General features: G+C 42.5%; 1 protein-coding gene across 1 annotated transcript in view; it reads left to right on the top strand.

Annotated features, from left to right (window-relative positions):
* The window catches only part of ADCY1 (adenylate cyclase 1), a gene marked incomplete at its 5' end in the record, with an annotated part of 490247 nt that overhangs the window by 423392 nt on the left and 44389 nt on the right, over window positions 1–22466 (top strand). Inside the window, one exon of the mRNA XM_081342918.1 lies at window positions 507–633. Within this exon, the coding sequence (XP_081199044.1) occupies window positions 507–633 (127 nt within the window). The remainder of the gene's footprint in view (window positions 1–506; window positions 634–22466) is intronic.

Here is a 22466-nt window from a genome sequence, read left to right as displayed (position 1 = left end):
TAGAACAAAGCCCTGTATTGTTTGTTATATTTATCGCTACTTTTCTTTTGCTTTTTTCCTTCATCTCCTTTTTTAATCCACCATCAGATTATTAAAGCCCTTAGTACAGGAACTTATTGATTTTATATGCCCATCATTATGTTGCATGCCTTGTTTCTCCAGCAGAGTTAAAAGCCCATTTTATACACTTCTGCCTGTCTCTCAACTGAGAGATGAAGAGTACAGTGGAAGCAAGGAAGAAAACCAAGACACTTACAAAAAAATTGGGGAAACTCCTACTTTGCTCCACAAGTTTAGAAGGGCCATCCATAGCCTTTCTTTTGGTTGCTTCTTCTACTGCTATTTTCATATTCTGTTATGCCATCAAGTTCCCCATAATAAATAGTAATGTTACATCTCTTAAATTCTAATAATTTACCATTAGATGTGGGATCATCAGTTGTATTATTTTCACTTTGTGGGAATGGCAAAGAATAAAAGTTTGCATCATTTCTTTCTTTTTAAAGAGATGACTCCTTTTATATACGTGGCTATGAACCAGTATTAGCCATTTTGCTGTTTTCCTGTGCTTTGGCACTTCATTCAAGGCAGGTAGATTTGAAATTACGTTTGGACTACCTCTGGGCCATGCAGGTAAGAAATATTTTCTTATTGTGTTAAATTCCCAGTTTCTGTATCTTTTTACCAGTGGTTTTTTTCTAAAAAGAAAAAAAAGGTGCCGGAACTATCATCTTGTTAATCTTTTATTTATATAATTTTATTTATATATATTTGGTAATGACCTATAACGCTCTAAATGGCTTGGGTCCGGATTATCTAAGGGAACACCTGCTGCCGGCATCAACTTCCCATCGTCCTGTGCACTCCCACAGGGAGGGCCTTCTCAGGGTACCGCCGGTTAAGGAATACCGGCGGGTTATTCCCAGGGGAAGGGTGTTCTCTGTGGGCGTGCCGGCCCTATGGAACCAACTTCCCACAGAACTCAGGACTACCCCCGACCTTTGCTCATTTCGCGGGAACTTGAAACCTGGTTCTTTGAGCTGTTTGGCCCAGACTGATGGGTTTTAACTAATTTAATTTAATTGGGTTTTAGTTTAACTTCAGGGACTGTAATTTAATCATAGTTTTAACTGATTTTAATTTGTATGTTATGTATTTTAATTTTCCCTGTAAACCACCCTGAGTCCTACGGGAATAGGGCGGTATATAAATTTAAATAATAAAATAATAAAATATTTATTTATATAATTAAAAAAATTATATATTCAATTCTTAATGCATCTTTCAGGCATTTACAAAATAAACTAGAATTTGTTGTGAGCATCTTCTTAAATACAAACAGCTCATAAGCCGGACCTACCTATATTAGCAACCACATTATTGATGGCTTGTACATACCATTTTAAAGATATGATCACATTGATTCAAGTGAATGAGATGCTCCTATAATCCAAAATGCATGCTATTAATTCATCCCTGCCAAAATAGTTATTTTCATCAGACTTAGTTCATGATGAACTTAGAACACTAAGTTCTGTTTTATCAAATTAATAGGGGTGAAAATTGTGGGATAGCTCCCCCATGTTTATATACTGCAGGTGGGTATAGTAAAGATGGAATATTTTTTTTTGTCTACTTGGAAAATGATGTGTTGCACTTTAATAGAGGAGGAGACAACTTTTGGAAGGACTAGCAGTTGGAGATAATAGATGTCTAATACAAGTGCATATGCTGCCTTCAACATATATGTGCTTAATTGATGGAGTCATGTTACTGACAAGATAATGAATTACAAGAAATTGTTATTATTACAACAACAACAACTTTATTGATTAGCCCTTGGGCCATATCAAAGTGCAAAGTTCCAGCAACAAACCGTCACCAAAACTTGATAAAAGCAATCCAAAATGGAATTTGATAAAATATAATTTAAAATGGAATTAAATAAGATACAATTTAAGATGAAATAGTAATAAAATACAAATTTAAGATATAGATAAAATATAACATTATATTTCGGAGTCGCCCTTACAATCTACCCCAATCAGTCCCACATATGCAGATCTTAACCGGATCATTTTGTTTAAATACTGTGCTACGTTAAATGTTATTTTCAAGTTCTGACCGGACATAAGATAAGTTATTTTGATATGGGGATCCCAATGGGTCATTCGTTTGGTATATAGACCAAGATACCTGTCTCTCACCCTCTTATACAGACAACAGTCAAATAGGATGTGAGCCAGGTCCTCTACCTCTGCCGCTCCGCAAATACAGAGACGCTCATTGTACGGTATAGCATGAAATCTCCCATATCTGACCATTGTGTCAAGCTGTTCGAATCTTGCTCTCGTAAATATCTCCCTAAGATGTTTTGGGAGTTGTGACTTCAAATAACTGTCCACTTGAAAAGTACATTTGTATTTACTCAGCCATTTCAAGTTACCCACCTTACTAAGGATAGCTATATCAGTTTGTGCTTCTATATCCTTAATTCTTTGGGCAACTCTTTTTTTAGATTGTTCTCCTGTTACGCAAGAAACAGGAAGGCCACAGCTTCTTACAAAATTTGTTAGTTTGGTGATCCAGGAGATTTGTGATTGTAGTTTTATTTGTTCTAGTAGGCATAATTTGGGGAGTCTATCAGTCTCCATTTCATTAACTTTGCACCAGTAGTTATAAGCTCTAATTTTAGATAATGCCTGAATTGTATGAATTCCCAATTCAGCTCTAACTGCTGCAGCAGATGTTCTTGGATCTACACCCAAAATACATCTCAGGTGCTGGGACTGTGTTTGTTCTAAAACTGTGGTTGAGTAAAAACCCCAAATTTCTGCTCCATACAAGAGCATTGTCGTAACCTTAGCCTTATAAACCTTGAGTAATGGAGCTAGGGACCCTGGGTGACTATGGTTCTTTAGTTTGAGCAATAAATTCAAACGGGCTTTTGCTCTAAATGTACTCCGTTGATGATGGCAGGCCCAAGATCCAGTCTTGGAAAAAGTTACTCCCAAATATACAAAGGTATTAACCTGCTCAATTGGTTCACCATCTAATTGCTACTTATGTCTCTGATGGTTTCTTCCAAACACCATTATTTTCGATTTAGATTTGCTAATGATTAGGGAGTTATCCTGGCAATAAGAGCTGAATCTTCTTAATAGCCTACGTAATCCTACTTGTGAGTATGATAATAAAATCATATCATCAGCATAAAGCAAGCTGTTACAGTAAGTATTTAGGATCATCGGCATGTGTACCATGGAATCCTTCATTAACCCTGGCAAATCATTGATGTATAAATTAAATAATAATGGGGCCAGGATACACCCTTGCCTTATCCCTTTATTTGTGTGAATCCTGTTAGTCAGGGCCCCATTAACTCCATACCGCACCCTCAAACAGTTACTTGTGTAAAGGGCTTTAATCAAAGCCAGGAGTCTGGGTTCTATTTTAAGAGATGTCAATTTACTCCATAGTACGTCTCTATTTACCATATCAAATGCTGCTGTAAGGTCTATAAAAGCAGCAAACAGGGGTCTCCTCTTATAGGCATATTTGGCAATTAGATGGTTCAAGACAAAGCAGTTATCAATAGTAGATCTGTTTTGTCTAAAACCTGCTTGTTCTCTGTGAGGATGTTGTTTTCCTCTACCAAGGTTTCAATTCTGTTCAAAAGGTACCTAGCATATATTTTTGCTACAATGTCAATCAGGCTGATGGGCCTATAATTACTAGGATCCTTTTTATTCCCTTTTTATATATGGGGACAACTATTGCCATCTTCCACCCATCTGGTATATGGCAGGTGTTATTTATGTGTGTAAAAGGACCTGCTAATACAGGGCCCCACCAGTTGGGAAATTTCTTAAATAATTCTGCTGGTAAAAAATCCTCGCCTGGGGCTTTATTGCTCTTTAAGCTTTTAATGATGGACTGTATCTCCTTTTCTGAGACTGGTGGCCAAGGGGGGAGAGTTCTAGGATTTACCAAATCACTGTTTAAAAATAATTTCTTTACCGGTTCGGTGGGGGCAAACAAGCACTGATAATAATTCTCCCAGTCCGCAGCAGAGATTGGTATGTCAAATGCAAATCTCCGTTCCTTCAGGATACCTGCTACAGAGTGCCAAAATAATACTGAATTATGACTTCTAGCAGCCAACTCAAGTTCTGAAGGATTGAAATGGCAAAACGTTTTTTCTTTAATGTTATTGTTTTTTTTATATTCCCTTCTTGTGTGCAGCATCTTAGCTTGTATATGGGCAGTAGGATTCCTCTGGGCAAGCCTCATGACTGCCTTCAATTTCTTTTTCTGTCACTGGCAATCAGAATCAAACCAGCAAGGTCTACCCACTTGGGCTCTTTTTGTAATAGGTTTAGCTGTTAGGTGTTTCTTCAGTATGTTACAAAGATTGGAGAATGCATTGAAGGCTGACATCCAGTCAGTAGTAGATGACTGTATTGTTCTAGCCCATTTAGTAGCATTCTCTGTTTTAAGGCATTCTAATATTGCCTTAGTATCAACTTTGGCCCAAATTAACCTTTTATTTTGGGTCACCTCTACCTTTTTGGTGAGCCATCTGTCAGCCATGTTATATGGTCTTATATCTGAGCGGCCTTGCAATGTCACACTTACAGGCTGATGGTCGCTATTGTCGGTAAGGTGTACTGTGACCTCTGAGAAGAGGTCAGCCTTATCTCTAGACACACAAAAGAGATCCAGTACAGTACTTGAATTGGCTGAGTGGTATGTATAAGGGTATGTATAATTCTTGTCCTTACCTCCCAAAATTTGGAGATTACCCTTAAAAATTAAGGAGATTAGGAGCAGGCCAGCGGCATTACTTTTACAGTCTCTCGAGAGCCACTGAGGATGATTATCAAAGAACTCCCCTGGGATTCCCTTCTTCTGGGCAAGCTCATACAGAGAGGGACCCAGTCTAGCATTCAGATCTCCTAATAATACCACTATGGACTGAGGGTACAGTATAGATATATCTTCTAAGATAACTTCCAAGCCCATCCAATATTCAGAATTATAGTGCTGGGATGTGCTTGGAGGAATGTACACATTTACCAATATTAACTCAAACTAGTCATATTCAAATTTAACAGCTAGAAAGAACGGATACTTATCTTCGTTATATAATTTCTCTCCCTGCCATTGCAACTCTTCCTTTATAAGAATGCATAGCCCACCAGAGGGTCTCCCTTTGTTCTTTGTTTTTAGGGCTGGGGAGGCCCATCCCTGAAAGCCTGGCAATTGTACTGGTTCATCCACTTCGGTTAGCCAGGTTTCTTGAAAGGCTATTACGTCAAATCTAGACAGAAAGCTCATTAGTCCACTATCAACCATCCCTTTCCAGCCAGCTATGTTCCAGGCCATCAACTGTATGGGGTTCTCAGAGGCAAGGTGGTCTGACGTGGTTGATTGGCTAGATGGTAAAAATGTCAGATGTCAACTTGACATTGGAGCTGGGTCAATATCATCTAAGCTTCCCATATAAACACAGTTTTTGTGAGGTTCAATATTTCTCCTCATGGGTTGCAGAACTTGTTGTTGCTCCTCTATATCTCAGTTGCCAGTGTGCCTCTGCTCTTGCTCCAAGAATGATTTTTTTTCCAATGGACAGGTACTCTAGCTTGAGTCTATAAATGTAGATTTATGTCCATTTTTGGAGGGGCATGGCTGAGGGTTCATCTTGTGGAAAGATGTTGTGGGAACTTCTAAATCAAATGAGGATGTAAGCTGGATTATGTCCTTAGTGTTTGTCAGCTTAGCGGGCACTGTGTGATGAAGCCCTTTGTCTTTCAGTTGTTTCTCAGAGGCTGGGTCAGTCAGTGCAGTTACCCCACTCTCAGCCTCTGTGACAACACCTTTTTTTCTGTTGAGGTAAAGGCAGATTGTTGATTAAATATCTTGTCACAAGGTTGTGTGGTTAGTGGAGCCAAATTAAATAGAGGCTTTGCTGTAGATTGAGTTGTCGTCAGTGCCTCTTTTAGGTCATCCAATCTTTGAATGATGTTAACTTGCTCAGGTTCAGGTAATGCACTGAATAGGTCAATCAACATTTCCTCTGGCACATCCTCAGCAGTTCCTGCAGCTGTGGGTAACACAGTTCGTATATTGCTTCTTTGCTTTCTCAGGGTCAGTTCAGTTGCAGCATCCTCAGGCTTAGCAGTGTGAGGGCTGTTACAGCCTAGATTTAAAGCGACAGTTTCCTCTTGGTGACGCTGTTTCAGGAGTGGGCACACTTTTTCTAAGCAAAAGACCCTTATTGGAAATATTGAGAAGAGGCTCAGAAAGGGCTTCATTCTGAAGAGCATGGAGGGAATTGTGGGCTGTTTGAACGATAGGAGAATTCTCATACATTGTGTTCTTGCTGGGAGCCACTCTGCATGTAGTAGATCTATCAGAGTGAATTCACAGCGGAGCAGCTGGCTCAGAGACAGCCTAATAGCTTTTCTATTGCTCCAACGCCCTCTATTTACTCTCTTGTCATAAATTTGCAAAGTAACCTGGTTAGTTTGCTATATATATTGGTCATCTCTTAGACCTTTGCCTGATTGAGTGTTTTCTCTGTAGGTGTTCAAATTTTTGGGAGGAGAACAAGGTCCTTCTCTAGTTTCATTTTCTGAGTTAGCCATCCCATGTCTGTCCATGGTTATCCTCCCAAGTCCTTCTACAGTATTTGGGTGGCTCCTAACAAACTTTGCAAAAGATTCTTTCAGGCAGTCGACCTTATTTATGACAATTGACAAGAGATCATATATTGAGTTTACAGTTTGAGCTGTAAGCAAACATTGTCTAGAGAGGAAGTCTGTCACATTTTCCCCCTTCAAATTTGCTACATCTCCCTCCTGTGTAAAAGAGGCTGTTGCCAGATTCCAAGGAGGGGAGCCATTCTCTGAGAGGGAGGAGGACAACTCCACACACTGTCTGCTCTCCAGTTCGTTTTGTAAGTCCCATTCCAATGAGTCACATAAATTAAATTTATCTGATAAGGTGCCTGCGAATGAGTTACTTACTGGAGCAGACAGTCTGTTTGCAATATAATCCTCCATTTTCTGCTGCTTCAAAGGCTTGGGTATACTTTCTGCTGCAGAGTGCTGCCTCTTCCTTCTTTTCCCCATTTGGTTTGTTAAAACAGGTTTAAAAATAAGTTTAAAACTATGGTTTAAAGGGTTAAAATGGGTTAAAATGGGTTTAAAAGGTTTAAAAGGGGTAGGTTAAAATACAATATTAAAAGAGGTTAAAAAGTTAAAATAAAAATAAAGTAAAATAAAATAAAACTTTTACTTTTGGAGGAGCTTTTTACAGCCTTTGTTGCCTCTCCACCAACTCTCCACCAACTCCCATCTACATAATTTAAACATTTTGTTTCTATTGTCATTGTTCTGATACATGAGACAGTTCAAACAAAATGCAGGCATTGTTTATCTAAAAAGTCTTAATAATGAAACGAAACATCGGCACTCATGGAGGGATGCCAGAATCTGAAATCTCCTCCCCCCAAACCCATTGTAACACACAGAAAACCCACCCTTATCTACACGTCATAAATCACATTATCCAATTAGTTTTACATATGAAGTTTCACTTCCCATTCTGTACACGGGCTTTTCTTATCTTCTCAAAACATTCCCCCCCCAAAGTGAAGCAATTGAAGTAACAGGATGTCTCTCATATTGTCAGTGCAAAAATATGTCAATGTTTGCAGCATTGACATCCAGCCCCCCTTACAAAAAGAACAGATCCTGTAATGTAAACAAACACAAGTTAGGAGCTGATTTTTCATTTGTTGGGGTGTTTCTCATAAAACATTTGATAAGTCTGTCAGCTTTCACATCGCTAGATTTCACCCAAATGGCTTCAGACAATGGGTATCCCTTCCATTGTACTAGGTAGTGCAATTTTCCCTTAAAGATTCTAGAGTCAAGAATACATTTCACTTCATAATGGGTCTGACCCGCTACTACAAGGGGTCCAGGTGCTTTCTTAGGGGGGGAGGTCTTAAAGTGGAGGCTCGAAAAGTTTTCAGTGGAACACTGGGTGAATTTTTCCTAAAAGTCTGGAAAGTTTTAATTCTACTGTGACTGGGTTGATGATTTTCACAATCGGGAAAGGACCCAAGAATTTTGGTCCCAATTTCTTCCTGGGTAATTTGAGACGTAAATATTTAGTTGACAGATAAACCTTTTCCCCCACTTGGAATGTTCTATGGGGAGCCCTCTTTTTATCAGCCTGTTTTTTATAAGTCTCAGAAGTCTTTTTTAATGCTGCTTTCATATTTCTCCAAACCTCTTCACACCCCTCACCCATTGATCAAGTGTCTGGGAAGCGGAGGGCACCTGAGGATAGTCAGGCATTGGGCTAAACTCTTTTCCTGTGGCTACTCTGAAAGGTGTGTTGCCAGTGCTATTGTGAACAGAATTATTGTAGGGCACGTTGGCGAAAGGGAGGAGATCAGTCCAGTTTGTCTGTTGGTAGGAAACATAGCATCTGAGGTATTGCTCCACCATTTTGTTAGCGGATTCTGCAGCCCCATTGGTACCTGGATGAAAAGCAGATGATAAGCCTTGAGATGATCCAATTAATTTAAGGAAATTCCTCCAAAATTTCACTGTGAACTGCACTCCTCTAACTGAAATTATTTGCTTAGGGGTGCCATGCAGTCGTTAGATATGTTTCAGGAACAATTTAGTCAGTCATTGTGCAGATGGGAGTCCTTTACAGGTGATAAAGTGAGCTTGCCTCAAATCAGATCTATCACAGTCCAGATGACAGTATTTCCTCTACTGTTGGGTAGATCTATAATAAAGTCCATAGCTATTTCCTCCCATGGTTGAGAAGGATCGGCTACCAACTGCAGTAGCCCAGGGGTTTTCCCTGGAATTCTTTTCATGGTGGCACATACGATACAATTCTTGGCATAGTTTTCCACATCTCATTTTAGCCCAAGCCACCAAAATTGCTGGCGGATGAGGTGTAGAGTTTTTAAATATCTGAAGTGTCCAGCCTATTTTACATCATGGCTGTGTTTGAGAGCATTGAGGCAGAGGGTTTCAGGTAGATACAATTTTTCCCCCATGTACGCCAAACCATCCCTGCATGTTAGGGAGGTTTGATTATCTTTGAACCATTGATCAGTAAGGAGCTCTCATTTTATCTTCTTCACTCCCGGGTCATAAGGATTAGGAGTTCTGTGAGGTATTCATTGTGCTGCAGGTTGTGGACTGGGGATAATTGCCTCGTAGACCTCTTCGCATTCACTTTTGTACTGTGGTAGTGCATCAGCTGGGAAGTTTTTCCTTCCCAGTATGTACTTTAAAGTAAAGTTAAAACAGTTAAAGTACTGTGCCCATGGCACTTGCTTTAGGGATAGTTTGCGGGGAGTTTTTAGTCCCTCTAAATTTTTGTGATCTGTCCATACTTCAAAAGGCACCTTGCTCCCTTCTAAATAGTGTTGCCAGTTTAATAGCCCCCACCTAATTGCGAAGGCCTCCTTCTCCCAGACTGTCCATCTCCTCTCACCTTCCATGAATTTCTTAGAGGTATAGCATCTGCTTGAATTACAAAGGGCTCCCCGGGGCAGGGGTGCTTTAGGACTGGTTCAGCCGCAGATAGTCTTTTTAATTTCTCAGAAGCTTTCTGACAACTCATAGTTCATGCTAGTGGTTGTCCAGGTTTCGTTTTTCCCCCTCCCTTAACTGTTTTGAGTAGTTCTATAAGGGGTAGAGCAATCTCGGCAAAAGAGGGAATGAATTGACAGTAGAAATTGGCAAACCCTAGGAAGCTCTGGAGCTGTTTGCGAGTTTTGGGGCCTGCCATTCAATTATTGTTTTTACTTTGGCTGGGTCCATTTTGATGCCCTTGTTGGAAATTCTGTAACTAAGATAATCTAATCGGGTTTGGTGAAATTCACATTTTGACAATTTGATATAAAGTTTGGCATTCAATAGTTTCTTTAACACTTCTCTGACCAGTCTTATGTAATCAGTCATATTCGTACTGTATATCAGAATGGCATCAAGATACACCAGAACCCCTTTGTATAAATGATCATGTAGGACCTCATTAATCAACTGCATAAATACGGCTGGGGGCCCCTGCAGTCCAAATGGCATGAGTTTGAATTGGTAGCTTCTCAAGGGGCAGTTGAAGGCCGTTTTCCACTCATCTCCCTCCTTTATTCTTACCCGGTAATATGCTTCTCTCAGGTCTAACTTTGTGAAGATACTCCCCTTCGCCAGGTGGGTTAGTAAATCTTTCAGGAGGGGGAGAGGGTATTTATTTTCCACACTCACAGCGTTTAGGCCTTTATAGTCCATGCAGAGGTGAAAAGACCCATCTTTTTTTTTCTTTGAACACAGGGGCTCCCACAGTAGACTTGGCCTGTTCAATGAATCTCCTCACTAGGTTTGTATCCACATATCACTGCATCTCCTCCATTTCAAGGGGAGACATAGCATACATTCTTGGTCGTGGAAGTTTGTCCCCCGGCAACAGTTCAATGGAACAATCATTGGGACTGTGAGGTGGCAAGGTATCGCATACTTTCTCACTAAATGCCTCCGCTAGGTCCCGGTATTCACTGGGGATGAGTGGCTCACTTGGTGGCCTTGAGGTAGCCATGTGTGCTTGCTCATTTGGTGGGCTAAAATCCCCTGTAACATCTGTTGAATCATTGTGAGGATTGGGCCCTATGGGTAGTCTCACAGTTCTCAATCCTTTCTCCCACCAGATAAACGGTTTCCATTTGTCCAACCAGGCTAATCCTAGAATCACAACCTCAGTCATTTTTGGAATTATTCACCAGGAAGTGAATAAATTCCCAGTCCTCACCTATTTCTAGGCATAGGGGCTCCATTAATTGCGTGACTAAAGTCCCTCCCATCAGGGAGCCATCAGCTTGCTTGAACCTCACAGATTTGGGAAGCAGTTTTGCTCATATGCCAAGTTTCATGGCAAATGGCAAACTCATGATGCATCAGGAGCATTCAGAATCAAAGCACCTTTAAATATACCTGCGTACCCAATTTAGGGATTATGAGCTTGGCAGGTAGCAAGAAAGGTGGGATGTGTCGGCTCACCATCGGGTCGTTCTCTCCTTCGTCATCACTGTCAAAAGAGGCTAGAACCGGGCTGGGTTCAGCCTGACTTTTGGCATCCTCCTGCATGAGGGATGTGACCTGGGCAACAGGTTCCTGCATCATCCGGTTGGATTTCTCTCTCATTAGCGGCTGTGCAGGTTTCTTTCTCACTACTGGTCCTGCTCTGTTCTGCTGTCAGGGAAAGGGGACTAGGCATTTTGGTGCTCAATGACCCTGCTGTCCTCACTGGAAACACTTAAATGCTGGGCCTACAGGTGACCTGGGTCTTTCAGCCATCACAGTAGCTGGAGATTTTCATGAGGGTGATTGCTGTTTGGGTTGTTCTGACCTCGGCTCAGCTTCAAGCAGGAGAGGCTTCTTATAGCGGGCAAGCTGAACATCTAATTTCACCACTTCCTGGTACCATTCATGCAGCTGGTCAGGCACAGCTCGGTAGATACATGCCTTAGAAAGGTGGTCATCTAACCCTTCTCTAAAAAGATGAATTATGGATTGCTCAGGCCATCTCTCTATCTGACCAGCCATCTTTCAAAACTCCTGCATGTACTCTAGGGCAGGCCGGCCAGCTTGCTTTATCTTATGGATTTGTTCTTCCACTTTGAGGGCAATGGATGGGTCCTCAAATCTTTCCCTCAGCCCCAGGAGGAAAAGGTGGGGGTCCTCCAACTCAGGGGCCTGCTCATTATATAAATTGTTCAACCATTCAGATGCTTCTCCCTCTAGGCTGGACACAATCACATCTACCATAGTACCTGCGTCTGGGTAGAGATGACCCCCAGTGATTCAAATGAGAGTGTACTTGGTTGAGGAACAAAATCAGTTTCTCTGGGTCCCCATCAAAGGTTGCTCTGAAGGGTGGGCTCATCATTGGTTGTTGGGTCCCCCATTGCTGCTGGCCCCACCCTGATTGTTGGTTAAATGGTTGCTGGGGCCCCCACTTCTGTTGTTGTGTCTCCAGTTGCTGCTGGCCCCACTCTGGTTGTTGATTTAATGGCTGCCAGGGCCCCCACTGCTGTTGGCCTCATTGGTCCTGCTGCATGTTCAGGGGTTGCATGTTCAGGTCCTGCTGCTGCCACCCTTGCTGTTTTCCTCCCACCAGCTCCTGATCTCCAGGCTTCTGCACCACCCCCAGCTGTTGCAAGGCTTCTATTAGCTGGGGCAAGCTCAGAGGTTGTTGGCCTTTCACTTGTGGGGGTTTCCCAACCTCCCATTGCTGCACAGGCCCCAGGCTGGGGTCCTCTGTCTTTATGGGTCTGGAGGGCTTGGCAGGGGGCTCCTGGGTCTGGCAGGCAGTCTGGTCTGAAGACAGAATTTTCCACTCACCCAAATTCTTTGTGGTAGATGGTCTGGCAGCTCTCCACCATTCTGCTTTTTGGGACTCCGGCAGTACAGTCTCATGGCATGTGTAGCCTCCACTGGAATGGTTCCAGCCTGACAACCAGCTGAACTCTGGTAACTGCTCGGATTCTACCCCCAAAGGGGAGTCCTGCAAAAACTCATCTTCCCACAGCATGCTATCTGTTAAATCCTGCTCTGTCGGCAGCTGCCAAATCTCTGTCTCCAAACCAATTCTCTTTGTCCATGATAAAGATTCTCTCCTGAATCTTTGCCAATTTCTCTCAAAGCCAGAGACAACAGCAGGTTGTTTGAAAGAATGTAGATTCTGCCATGATGTCATGGTTCTGATAAATGAGACAGTTCAAACAAAATGCAGGCATTGTTTATCTAAAAAGTCTTAACAATGAAACAAAACATCGGCACTCATGGAGGGATGCCAGAATCTGAAATCTCCCCCCAAACCCATTGTAACATACACAATGCCTGCCCTTATCTACACATCATAAATCACATTATCCAATTAGTTTTCCATATGAAATTTCACTTCCCATTCTGTATGTGGCTAATCTTATCTTCTCAAAAAAGCTGTTACATTTCCCTCCTTTCAAGATTCAAAGCGAAGGAGTTTAAAGAAAAGACTGTCTCTTATATTGTCAGTGCAAAAACATGTCAATGTTTGCATCATTGACATCCTTGCCTGATCTGTATTTATATCTTTGATTTTTCCTGTTTAAATGTAAAACTTTGCTTTTCTCCATATTAAAATTCATTTTGTTGGATAGGGCCCACTGTTCAAGTTTGTCAATAACTTTTTGGATACTGAGCTTGTCTTCTGGGGTGTTGGCTATTCCTGCCAATTTAGTGTCATCTCCAAATTTAATGATTTCCCCTTCTATTCCCTCATCTAAGTCATTAATGATGATATTAAAGAATACTGGGCCTAAAATAGAGTCTTGTGGTACCCCATTGCTTACTTTTCTTCATGTGGACTTTGTACCATTGAGGACTGATTGTTGAGTATGGTTTGTCAGCCAGCTAGAAATCCAACTGGTGGTGATGTTGTCTATTCCACCTTTTTCTAGCTTATCAAACAATAGGTTGTGGTCTACTTTGTCAAATGCTTTACGGAAATCTAAGGATACTGTGTCCACAGCATTTTGCTCATCTACTGATTTAGTCACTTCATGAAAGAACAAAATAAGATTGTCGTCACGTCCCACTTCAAACCCACATCTTAAGAAAGCAGAACTCTTAGAAACAATTTCTTCCAAACAGGAACTTTTATTAAGAGTTGGGGATAGCAGGCATAATAGACAGGATCTGAGATTTCCCGCATAGCGCAGTAGACTATAGTATCCCCAAGCAAGACCTCACCCATAGATCGACCGCCCAATATGGGATGGCCAATCCCCAAGTGTTAAGTCCATTGTGGGAACTGGGGGAGATAACATCGGCCTGTCTCTAGCTCACACAGCGAGGTCGGTGGCTTCTTCATAGCTTTCTCTGAGAGTGTAGACATAAACCAGGCACTGAGGTTACATTCCTTATTTCCTCCTTTGTTCTTAACTGACAAGGTGTTTTGTCATTGTGCAATCCATTCTTTCAGGGATGGGATTGCCAGTTCGTTTGGGGTTAGTTCTGGCATAGGGTTGAAACTTTGAACGGTGGCTATTTTAAAGGGAGTGTAGCCTGTGCTAGAGTGGACTGCATTATTGTAAGCAACTTCTGCAAAAGGAAGTTGGTCTGTCCAGTTTATTTGCTGAAAATTAATAAAGCATCTTAAGTATTGCTCAAGTACTGACTTCCCGCATTCCGATTGGCTATTCGCCTGATGACAGTCCCGGAGTGGTCCCTACCAGGGATAAAACATCTTTCCAGAATTATGATGTAAATTGCAGTCCCCTATCTGACATGATGCGTTGGGGTGCCCCATGCAGTCTATAGATGTGCTGCACGAATAGTTTCACTAAGATTTTTGCGGTGGGGATCTTTTGCCAAGGGATAAAACACACTTGTTTTGAGAACAGGTCCGTAACCACCCAGATGACAGTGTTTCCATTGCTTTCTGGTAATTCCACTATAAAATCCATCGATATTTCCTTCCATGGGGCTGAGGGATTCACCACTGGTTGTAGCAGTCTGGGCGATTTCCCTTGCAACCTCTTGGCAGCTGCACAAGTTGGGCAGCCAGCCACATAACTTTCTATGTCCTTTTTCATTGATGGCCACCAAAATTGCCTTTTAATTAAATGTAAAGTTTTTACAAATCCAAAATGCCCTGCTGATTTTGTATCATGGCACAGCTGCATGAAAATGATCCTCTGGGTGGCTGGTATATATAACTTCTCCCCCCACCCCTTGCAGCCCATCCTTGATCGTGCACACATGTCTATTTTTCTGGAACCATTCATCTGTTTCTAAAGTTTTCTGGAATTTGATTCTGGTTTACCTACTCAGCTGCGGCTTTATTTTGACTTGGGCTCTGATGGTTACTGGTGCTGCCAGTTGTGGTTTGGGCATGAGTGGTTTAGAATTGGTGGCTTGCGTGCTGTTATATTGGGGCATGCAAGACAATGCGTCTGTCAGGAAGTTCTTTTTCCCCAGCAAGTGTTTGAGCATGAAACGGAATTGGTGAAAGTGCTGGGACCAGCAGGCTTTCTTAGGAGTGAGCTTTCTTGGTGTTTTTAGTGCTTCCAAGTTTTTGTGGCCTGTCCAGACCTGAAAGGGGATTTTATTCCCTTCAAGGAAATGGCACCATGTAAGTCATGACCACCTTACAATGTACACTTCCTTCTCCCACACAGCCCAGTGTTGTTCCATCTCAGTGAGTTTCCTGGACATATATGCACATGGTTGCAGTGCCCCACCATCATTTTCTTGTAATAATACAGCCCCACTGCCACATCGCTTGCGTCTGCCTGTATTACGAAGGGTTTATCTGGGTCCAGGTGCCTCAGTACATGTTCGGCAGAAAAAAGTCTCTTTAACCTCTCGAATGCTGCTTGGCATTCCATTGTCCATTTCAGTGGCTGGCTGGGTTTCACTGAGGGCCCCCCCTTCGTTTTTAACAAGTTCGTGAGGGGCAGGGCTATTTGGGCAAACGAAGGAATGAACTGGTGGTAGAAGTTTGCGAAACCCAGAAAACTTTGTAATTGCTTCCTTGTGTGAGGTGGTGCCCATTCTAGCACTGCCCTGATCTTCTTGGGGTCCATTTCAATGCCCTGTGGAGATATAGACTAACCCAGGTAGTCTATTCTTTTTTGATAATTTGGCATATAGGTGGGCAGCTCACAATTTTTTAAAAACTGTTCTGACTAAGTTGACATGTTCCTCTTTGGACTCGGTGAAGATAAGGATATCATCTAAATAAATCAGGACCCCCTTAAATAAGTGCGTCCTTAGTACTTCATTGATTAATTGCATAAATACTGCAAGGCCTCCTTCTAGTCTGAATGGCAAAACTTTGAACTGGTAGCATCCCTTTGGACAATTAAATATTATCTTCCATTCATCCCCTTCCTTAATCCTAAAGTGGTAGTACGCTTCTCTTAGGTGTAATTTGGTAAAAATCCTTCCTTTTGATAAGTGGAATAACATGCCCTTCATGAGGGGTAGGGGATACAGGTTACTGTCACTGATTGCACTCAGGGTATGGTAATCCACGCAAAAAGCAAAGTGCCATCCTTCTTTTCCCTAAAGAGGACTGGGGTGGCTAATTTGGGTTTGGCAGATTCGATAAATCCCCTGTCTAGATTTTTATTTATGAATCTTTCCATCTCCTCCATCACTTTAGGGCTCATGGAATACAGTCTGGGCTTCGGGAGTTTTCCCCGGGCTTGATTTCTATAGCACAGTCTGTGGGTAAGTGAGGAGGGAGCTCATTCACCCTGATCCTTCCCAGCCTACGCCCATCCTTGTTGCATCACAAGAACAACCCCTCTTTTATCAGTAGGCTGGAAAAACCAACCATTTTTATTTCATATATAGTCCTGATAATTATTTCCTCAAAATGAAAATAACAGAATTCTTTTCCAATGAATAATTGGTTGAAAAAGCAAAACAGAGCAACAGTTAAACAAGAATTTTACCAGTAAAACAAACAGACCATGATTCCTTTGAAGTTCTTTACAAACATTTGCCTTCAGCAACCAGCACCGCCCACACCTTCCCTTTTTATTAAGCAGCCCAAAGGCATGGCTTCTCAATGCCTTCTCCTCCTCCTTGGAGTTACCATATTGTGTCCCTCTGACCTGCTCTAGTTAACTGGCTTCTTTTACGAGTGTCTATAATGACGTCCATCTGTGAGTCCCCAGAGTCTGGCTCATCTTCCCCACACAGCTGAGTCTCATCCGGAACTTGATTGGAGGGGCCAGACTGTTCCTCTAATTGTGAGTCTTGTAATTCATCAGAGCCTCCCTCCGATTCTCATGGTTCTGCAAACCCCTCCTTCTCCTCCTCCTCCTCAGATTCCCTGGACTCAGCTGTCGGGAGCACAGGCTGGCGCGGAATCACAACACACCTGTTCCTTGCTGAAGACTTCAGCAAGGTCTCGGTATTCTTCCCGTATTTCTGGTAACCCCTTCTCCCACCAATGCTCTCTCCACTCCTAGGATTGGTGGGGCCCCTTGCAGTTTTAAGTTTGCACGATCCCCTTTTGGGAAATTGAGCTCTGCCATCCTCCAATTTACCCAGGAGTTCCATCTCTTTAGACACTCCAACCCCAGGATCATTGGGCATTCCATGCCTGGTGTCACTACAAATATTATGTCTTCCTCGTGGTCCCCCAGGGATAGATGGATTGGTAAAGTGGGTAGCTGGCACCCCTCCCACTACAGACCCATCTAACTGGCCAAATGAGATTGGCTGTTTCAGCCTCCTCACCGGGATGCCCAAGTTCCCCACTAGCATTGGGCTAATGAGGCAGTGGGAGCAGCCGGAGTCTATTAAGGGTTTGACAGCTTCGGACTTGGAGGGGACTAATATAGTCACTGTGTTGAGGATGGGTGCAATGGGTCCACTTACCAGGGGTTCACCTGAGTTGTCATCCGAGGTATCCACCACCCCTGCGGTGTAGGCTGGAGTTCCCTGCTCATGCGTGGCAGATGGTGAGGACTCTATCGCCTCTGTTGCCCTCATGGCAGGTTCTCATGGCTTGGCTGGGGACTTCCCCAATTTTCTGGCTGGTGATCGGTATGGGTTGCGTGGAGGGACTTTTGAGTGGCACTCTACAGTGCAATACCCCTCTCTCCTGCATTTGAAACAGCCTGTTGATTTATTGGCTGTGGCTGGTGGTTTTGCTAGTTCGCACGATGGCTCAGGAGGCAAGCGGCCCCAGTTTTCCTTGGCAGTGTTTTTTCAGTAGATTGATCTCTCTGCTTCCTCTGCTAGAATGTGCCATTTGTCGAGTCGGTGTGGATCTCCTCGAGGCAGGGAAACATCATCCAGGTCATAGTTTAGGCCATCTTTGAAATGGCTAAGGAGGATGTCTTCTGGCCAGTTCAGCTTGTTGGTGATGGCCTGGAATTGTTGTGTGTATTTGGCTACTGGGCATCTGTCCTGCCTCACTATTTTGATTCTCTTGCAGGCTTTCCGATCAGCCAGGGGATCCTTGAATCGCCTTCTCAGAGAGGACATGAAGTGGTTAAAGTTGTGGAGCTCTGGAGCATTGGAATCATGCAGGTTCACCATCTAGTCTGCAGCCGCCCCATCCAGAGCAGATTGCACAATACAGGCTTTGTCACTGGGGATGTCTCGTCCATACTCTTTCATGTAGCTCAGTACTTGGGTTAGGAAGAACCCCAAGTGTTGTGACTCCCCCCTGAATTTTATGTCCAGTGGCGGGAATCTTTGGATGGACTGGTACCTTCGCCACCAACAGTTTTGTCTCCCATCCTGATCAGCAGTTGCGGATTGGCAGAAAGTGGGGGCTGCCAAAGCGGTGGCTGCTCCCTCAGCAGACGTCCCCGGGACTTCAGCTTCTGATTCCCCCTCAGTGTCTCTCTGGCTGCAATCCAAGGTAGTGGAGCAGCCGCAGGGTTCAGGTTTCTCATCCCCAAGAGTGCCGAGGGTTTTCCTTATCAGGTCAATAGCTTTCTCTAGGATCCAATTCGAGTGTTATGCATGATCTCCTTCTTTGCTAAGGTGAAGGGATCTCTCCATTTCTTGCTTCCATCCGGGTTGGTGGCTGCTACGTCTCAGGGTGACCTTCCTTGATCTCTTCTCCCACTCGTCTTTCTTCCCAACGACCATCGACCTCTGAGCTTTGTGGCTGCCCATCTCTCCCACTTCTTCCGAGGAGTAGGACGTCTTGGATCCCAACAGCTGGCAGGGTCCCGGCTGGAGGGAGGGCTCCCCCTTTGCAGTGGGTTCCTTTTTCCCTGCCTCGGTGTCTGACATTGCATCTTTGGCAACCGTAGGCTTCAACAATCTCTGGACCAGCATATGTAGGTGATAATGTGTTAGATCTTGTCTTTACCTTGAAGCAGTTGTTTGAGATATAGATTTGGAGGATCTATCTATCATCTCTTTGCCTTAATCTGCTGATACCTGGGTCATGTGTGTCTAACTACAATTTGGAACCTCTCTAGGATAATTGAACCCATTAAGGATGATTGATTCCAGGAACCAAATGTATTCAAATGGTTTCCAAGCAATTTCATCAAATGCCCACTGAACCCAAATCAACCCAAACATTTGACAGGATTACTCCAGCAGCCTAGGATAAGAAATGAAATGCATAAACTCCATAGGAGGACTAATAGAGAATGACAAAAAGTGAACTAGATCTAGTATAGTTCCATGACCATATTCAGGTCTACATCATGATGAACTTATCAGTCTTATTTATGTGAAGTCTCTTTAGGCAGTATCAAGATCCTAGTTGGTTGTTGTGACCAGTTTGTATAGCATTTTACTGATAAAGCTGTTCAGATTCACGGTCAGACTGCATGGTGGTGATTAGTGCAACATTTTGCCAAGTTATTTTGACATATTTTTGGCCCATGAACTCTGTTGAAATGAATACAGTACTAATTAGAATACCACCTATGGACTTGAGCCATTTTTCTCTTGGCCTTAGAGCAGACATGTCAGACTTGTGATGTCACATGATGTCGCACAACATATCAGGACATTTTTCCATTGCCTGCAATGGGGTGGGCATGGCTTCCGGATAACGCGTCCTGCCCGTGGGCCGGCAGTTTTACACCCCTGCTTTAGAGGAGCTGCATTGTTTGTTGTCACATGGCCATGGTCAATTACCATCCTTCATTATGCAAGGAGTGTTGCTTGTTATATTGAAATGCTCTCTCATAAGTAGACTTTCTGGATCCAGTGGTTTTACATAGTCACTATCCAATCTTCAATCCTGTCTTTCTAATTAAAGTTCTTGATACATTGCTGGCAGATCAATTACAGAGCACTCTAGGTCTAGAAGAATATATTAATTATATCCAGCTTTATATTGCTATCCAGTGGCTATTGCAGGCTGATATCCTAGCTTAGTACCTAGCTTAGTACCTTGAGACTGTCAAAAACTAGAATAAGATGGTTGAACCTAAATAGACAAGATGGAGGTACAACAACAACAACAACAACAACAACAACAACAACAACAACAATAATAATAATAGCAGCAATAGTAATAGTAATAATAGTAATAAAGTTGGAAGGGACCTTGGAGGTCATCTAGTCCAACCCCCTGCTCAGGCAGGAAACCCCATACCATTTCAGACAAATGGCTGTCCAGTCTTTTCTTAAAAACTTCCAGCGTTGGAGCATTCACCACTTCTGGAGGCAGGTTGTTCCACTGGTTAATTGTTCTAACTGTCAGGAAGTTTCTCCTTAGTTCTAGGTTGCTTCTCTCCTTGACTAGTTTCCATCCGTTGCTTCTTGTCCTGCCTTCAGCTGCTTTGGAGAATAGCTTGACTCCCTCTTTTTTGTGGCAGCCCCTGAGATATTGGAACACTGCTATCATGTCACCCCTCACCCTTTTCTTCATTAAACTACACATACCCAATTCAGCAACAGTTCCTTATATGTTTTAACTTCCAGTCCCCTAATTATCTTTGTTGCTCTTCTCTGTACTCTTTCTAGAGTCTCAACATCTTTTTTACATCATGGTGACCAAAACTGGATGCAATATTCCAAATGTGGCCTTATCAAGTATTAATACTTCACGTGATCTTGATTCTATCCCTCTGTTAATGCAGCCTAGCACTGTGTTGGCTTTTTTGGCAGCTGCAGCACACTGCTGGCTCATATTTAAATGATTGTCCACTAGGACTCCAAGATCCCTCTCACGGTCACTACTATTGAGCAAGGTACCACCTATGCTATACCTGTGCATTTGGTTTTTCCTGTCTAAATGTAGAACCTTCCTTTTATTCACTTTCCAGTAAGGTCCTAATCCTCTGTTGTCTCTTGATGGCAAAGTAGTGTCATTATGTACTCATAGTTCTTCCTACACCAGTGATGAAGCTGTAGCCAGGGAACGTTTGCCAGACTCCAGCTATGCATCAGTTGTGGCATCAGTATCTAGTATAGGAAGACCTAAGAACAATCCTCAATGGTCTGTATTATATTATATTGCAGACAATCATTTCTTTCAACTCTATGGACACTGTAAAAAAATTTGTAAAGGTTCTGCAGTTGTCCGAATCCATTTATATATTTCATTTCTAAATATCTCCTCTGAGCTAAACCCAAATCTCACCTTCCCCTGGATTCTAATTCTAATTTTAAATTTTGGGGCTATTGATTTAATTTTATTTTAATTTTTATATTGTATTGTTTAAATTTTGCCCTGTAAACCGCCCTGAGTCCTTCGGGAAAAGGGCGGTATATAAATTGAATTAAATAAATAAATTCTACCATTCCCAAGGGGGAGAGGGAACAGGCATGGGACTTTATGGCTTTCACTTCCTCCCTTAAATGCAACCTTTGTTTATTCTGCCTGTCTGCTATCCATCACAATATAATCAATTGCTTTCTCACTAGGCATTCCCTCTCAACTACCGACAACTAGGAAAGTGGGGGGAAGGGAGAAATGCAACCCTCTGGAATCTGGTTTGTTTCTCTGAATGAAGTGTGAGCAGGGTGGAAATGATCCTGCTGCAAATGGACTGTTATCTCTCCTTTCCCATGATGGGCTTACCACCTGGAGCTTGGCTGATCCGGAACTGATCGAATGAACTGTGGTGTGGGGTTTGTTTGGGGACACTTTAAAAATATCGATCTGTGAGGGAATTCCTCAAATCCTGTCTATTATGCCTGTTATCTCCTATTTCTTAGTAAAAGTTCCTGCTTGGAAAATCTTGTCTCCAAGTGTCCTACTTTCTTAAGATGTGGGCTGAAGTGGGTTCTGACAGTAGTTTAACTTTGTGTGGTATAAAATTGTTTTCTTTCTGTTGGTGTTGAATCTTTCTTTGTTTTCAGTGAATTATCTGTCACAGTCATCAGTTTTATAATAAAGCCCACTACAAGGTGGGAAAGATAAGTGGATCTGGGATGTTTTCTTTTTCTTTTTTTCTCTTTTAGGGACTTGTTCCCTCCTGATGCTGCCCCGTGAGTAGGCAGGTCCAGCCAGAAAAGTTCCCTGTGGGCTATGGGGAGTTCCCTGTGGATTGTGGGGAGTAGGCTTTGGATTTGATGATAGAGCAGTATTTGTTTTTATAGGTGTTTTATTGATTTTCTATTATTACAATTCATAAATGCTTAGTAAACAAATATGATTTCTGGGTACATTTATTCTCAATGTTGCATCTTAACTTCAATATAAATCTATTGTCAAGGCCCACTCAAAACCTCATCCCAAGAAAGTAGAACTCGTGGAAGCAGTTTCTTCCAAAAGGATCTTTTATTAGGAGAAATTCATGGTAGGCATGCTAGACACGATCTGAGGATTTCCCGCTCAGATTGATAGGTTAAAGTGTCCCAAGCAAAACCTCACCCCATAGTTCATCCGGTTAGTTCAAATAGGACAATCCCCAGGTGTTAAGTTCCTTGTGAGAA

Source organism: Vipera berus (genome assembly GCF_964194415.1).
Source record: "Vipera berus genome assembly, chromosome: Z".
Lineage (NCBI taxonomy): Eukaryota > Metazoa > Chordata > Lepidosauria > Squamata > Viperidae > Vipera > Vipera berus.
This window is presented reverse-complemented; position numbering and strand designations above follow the sequence as displayed.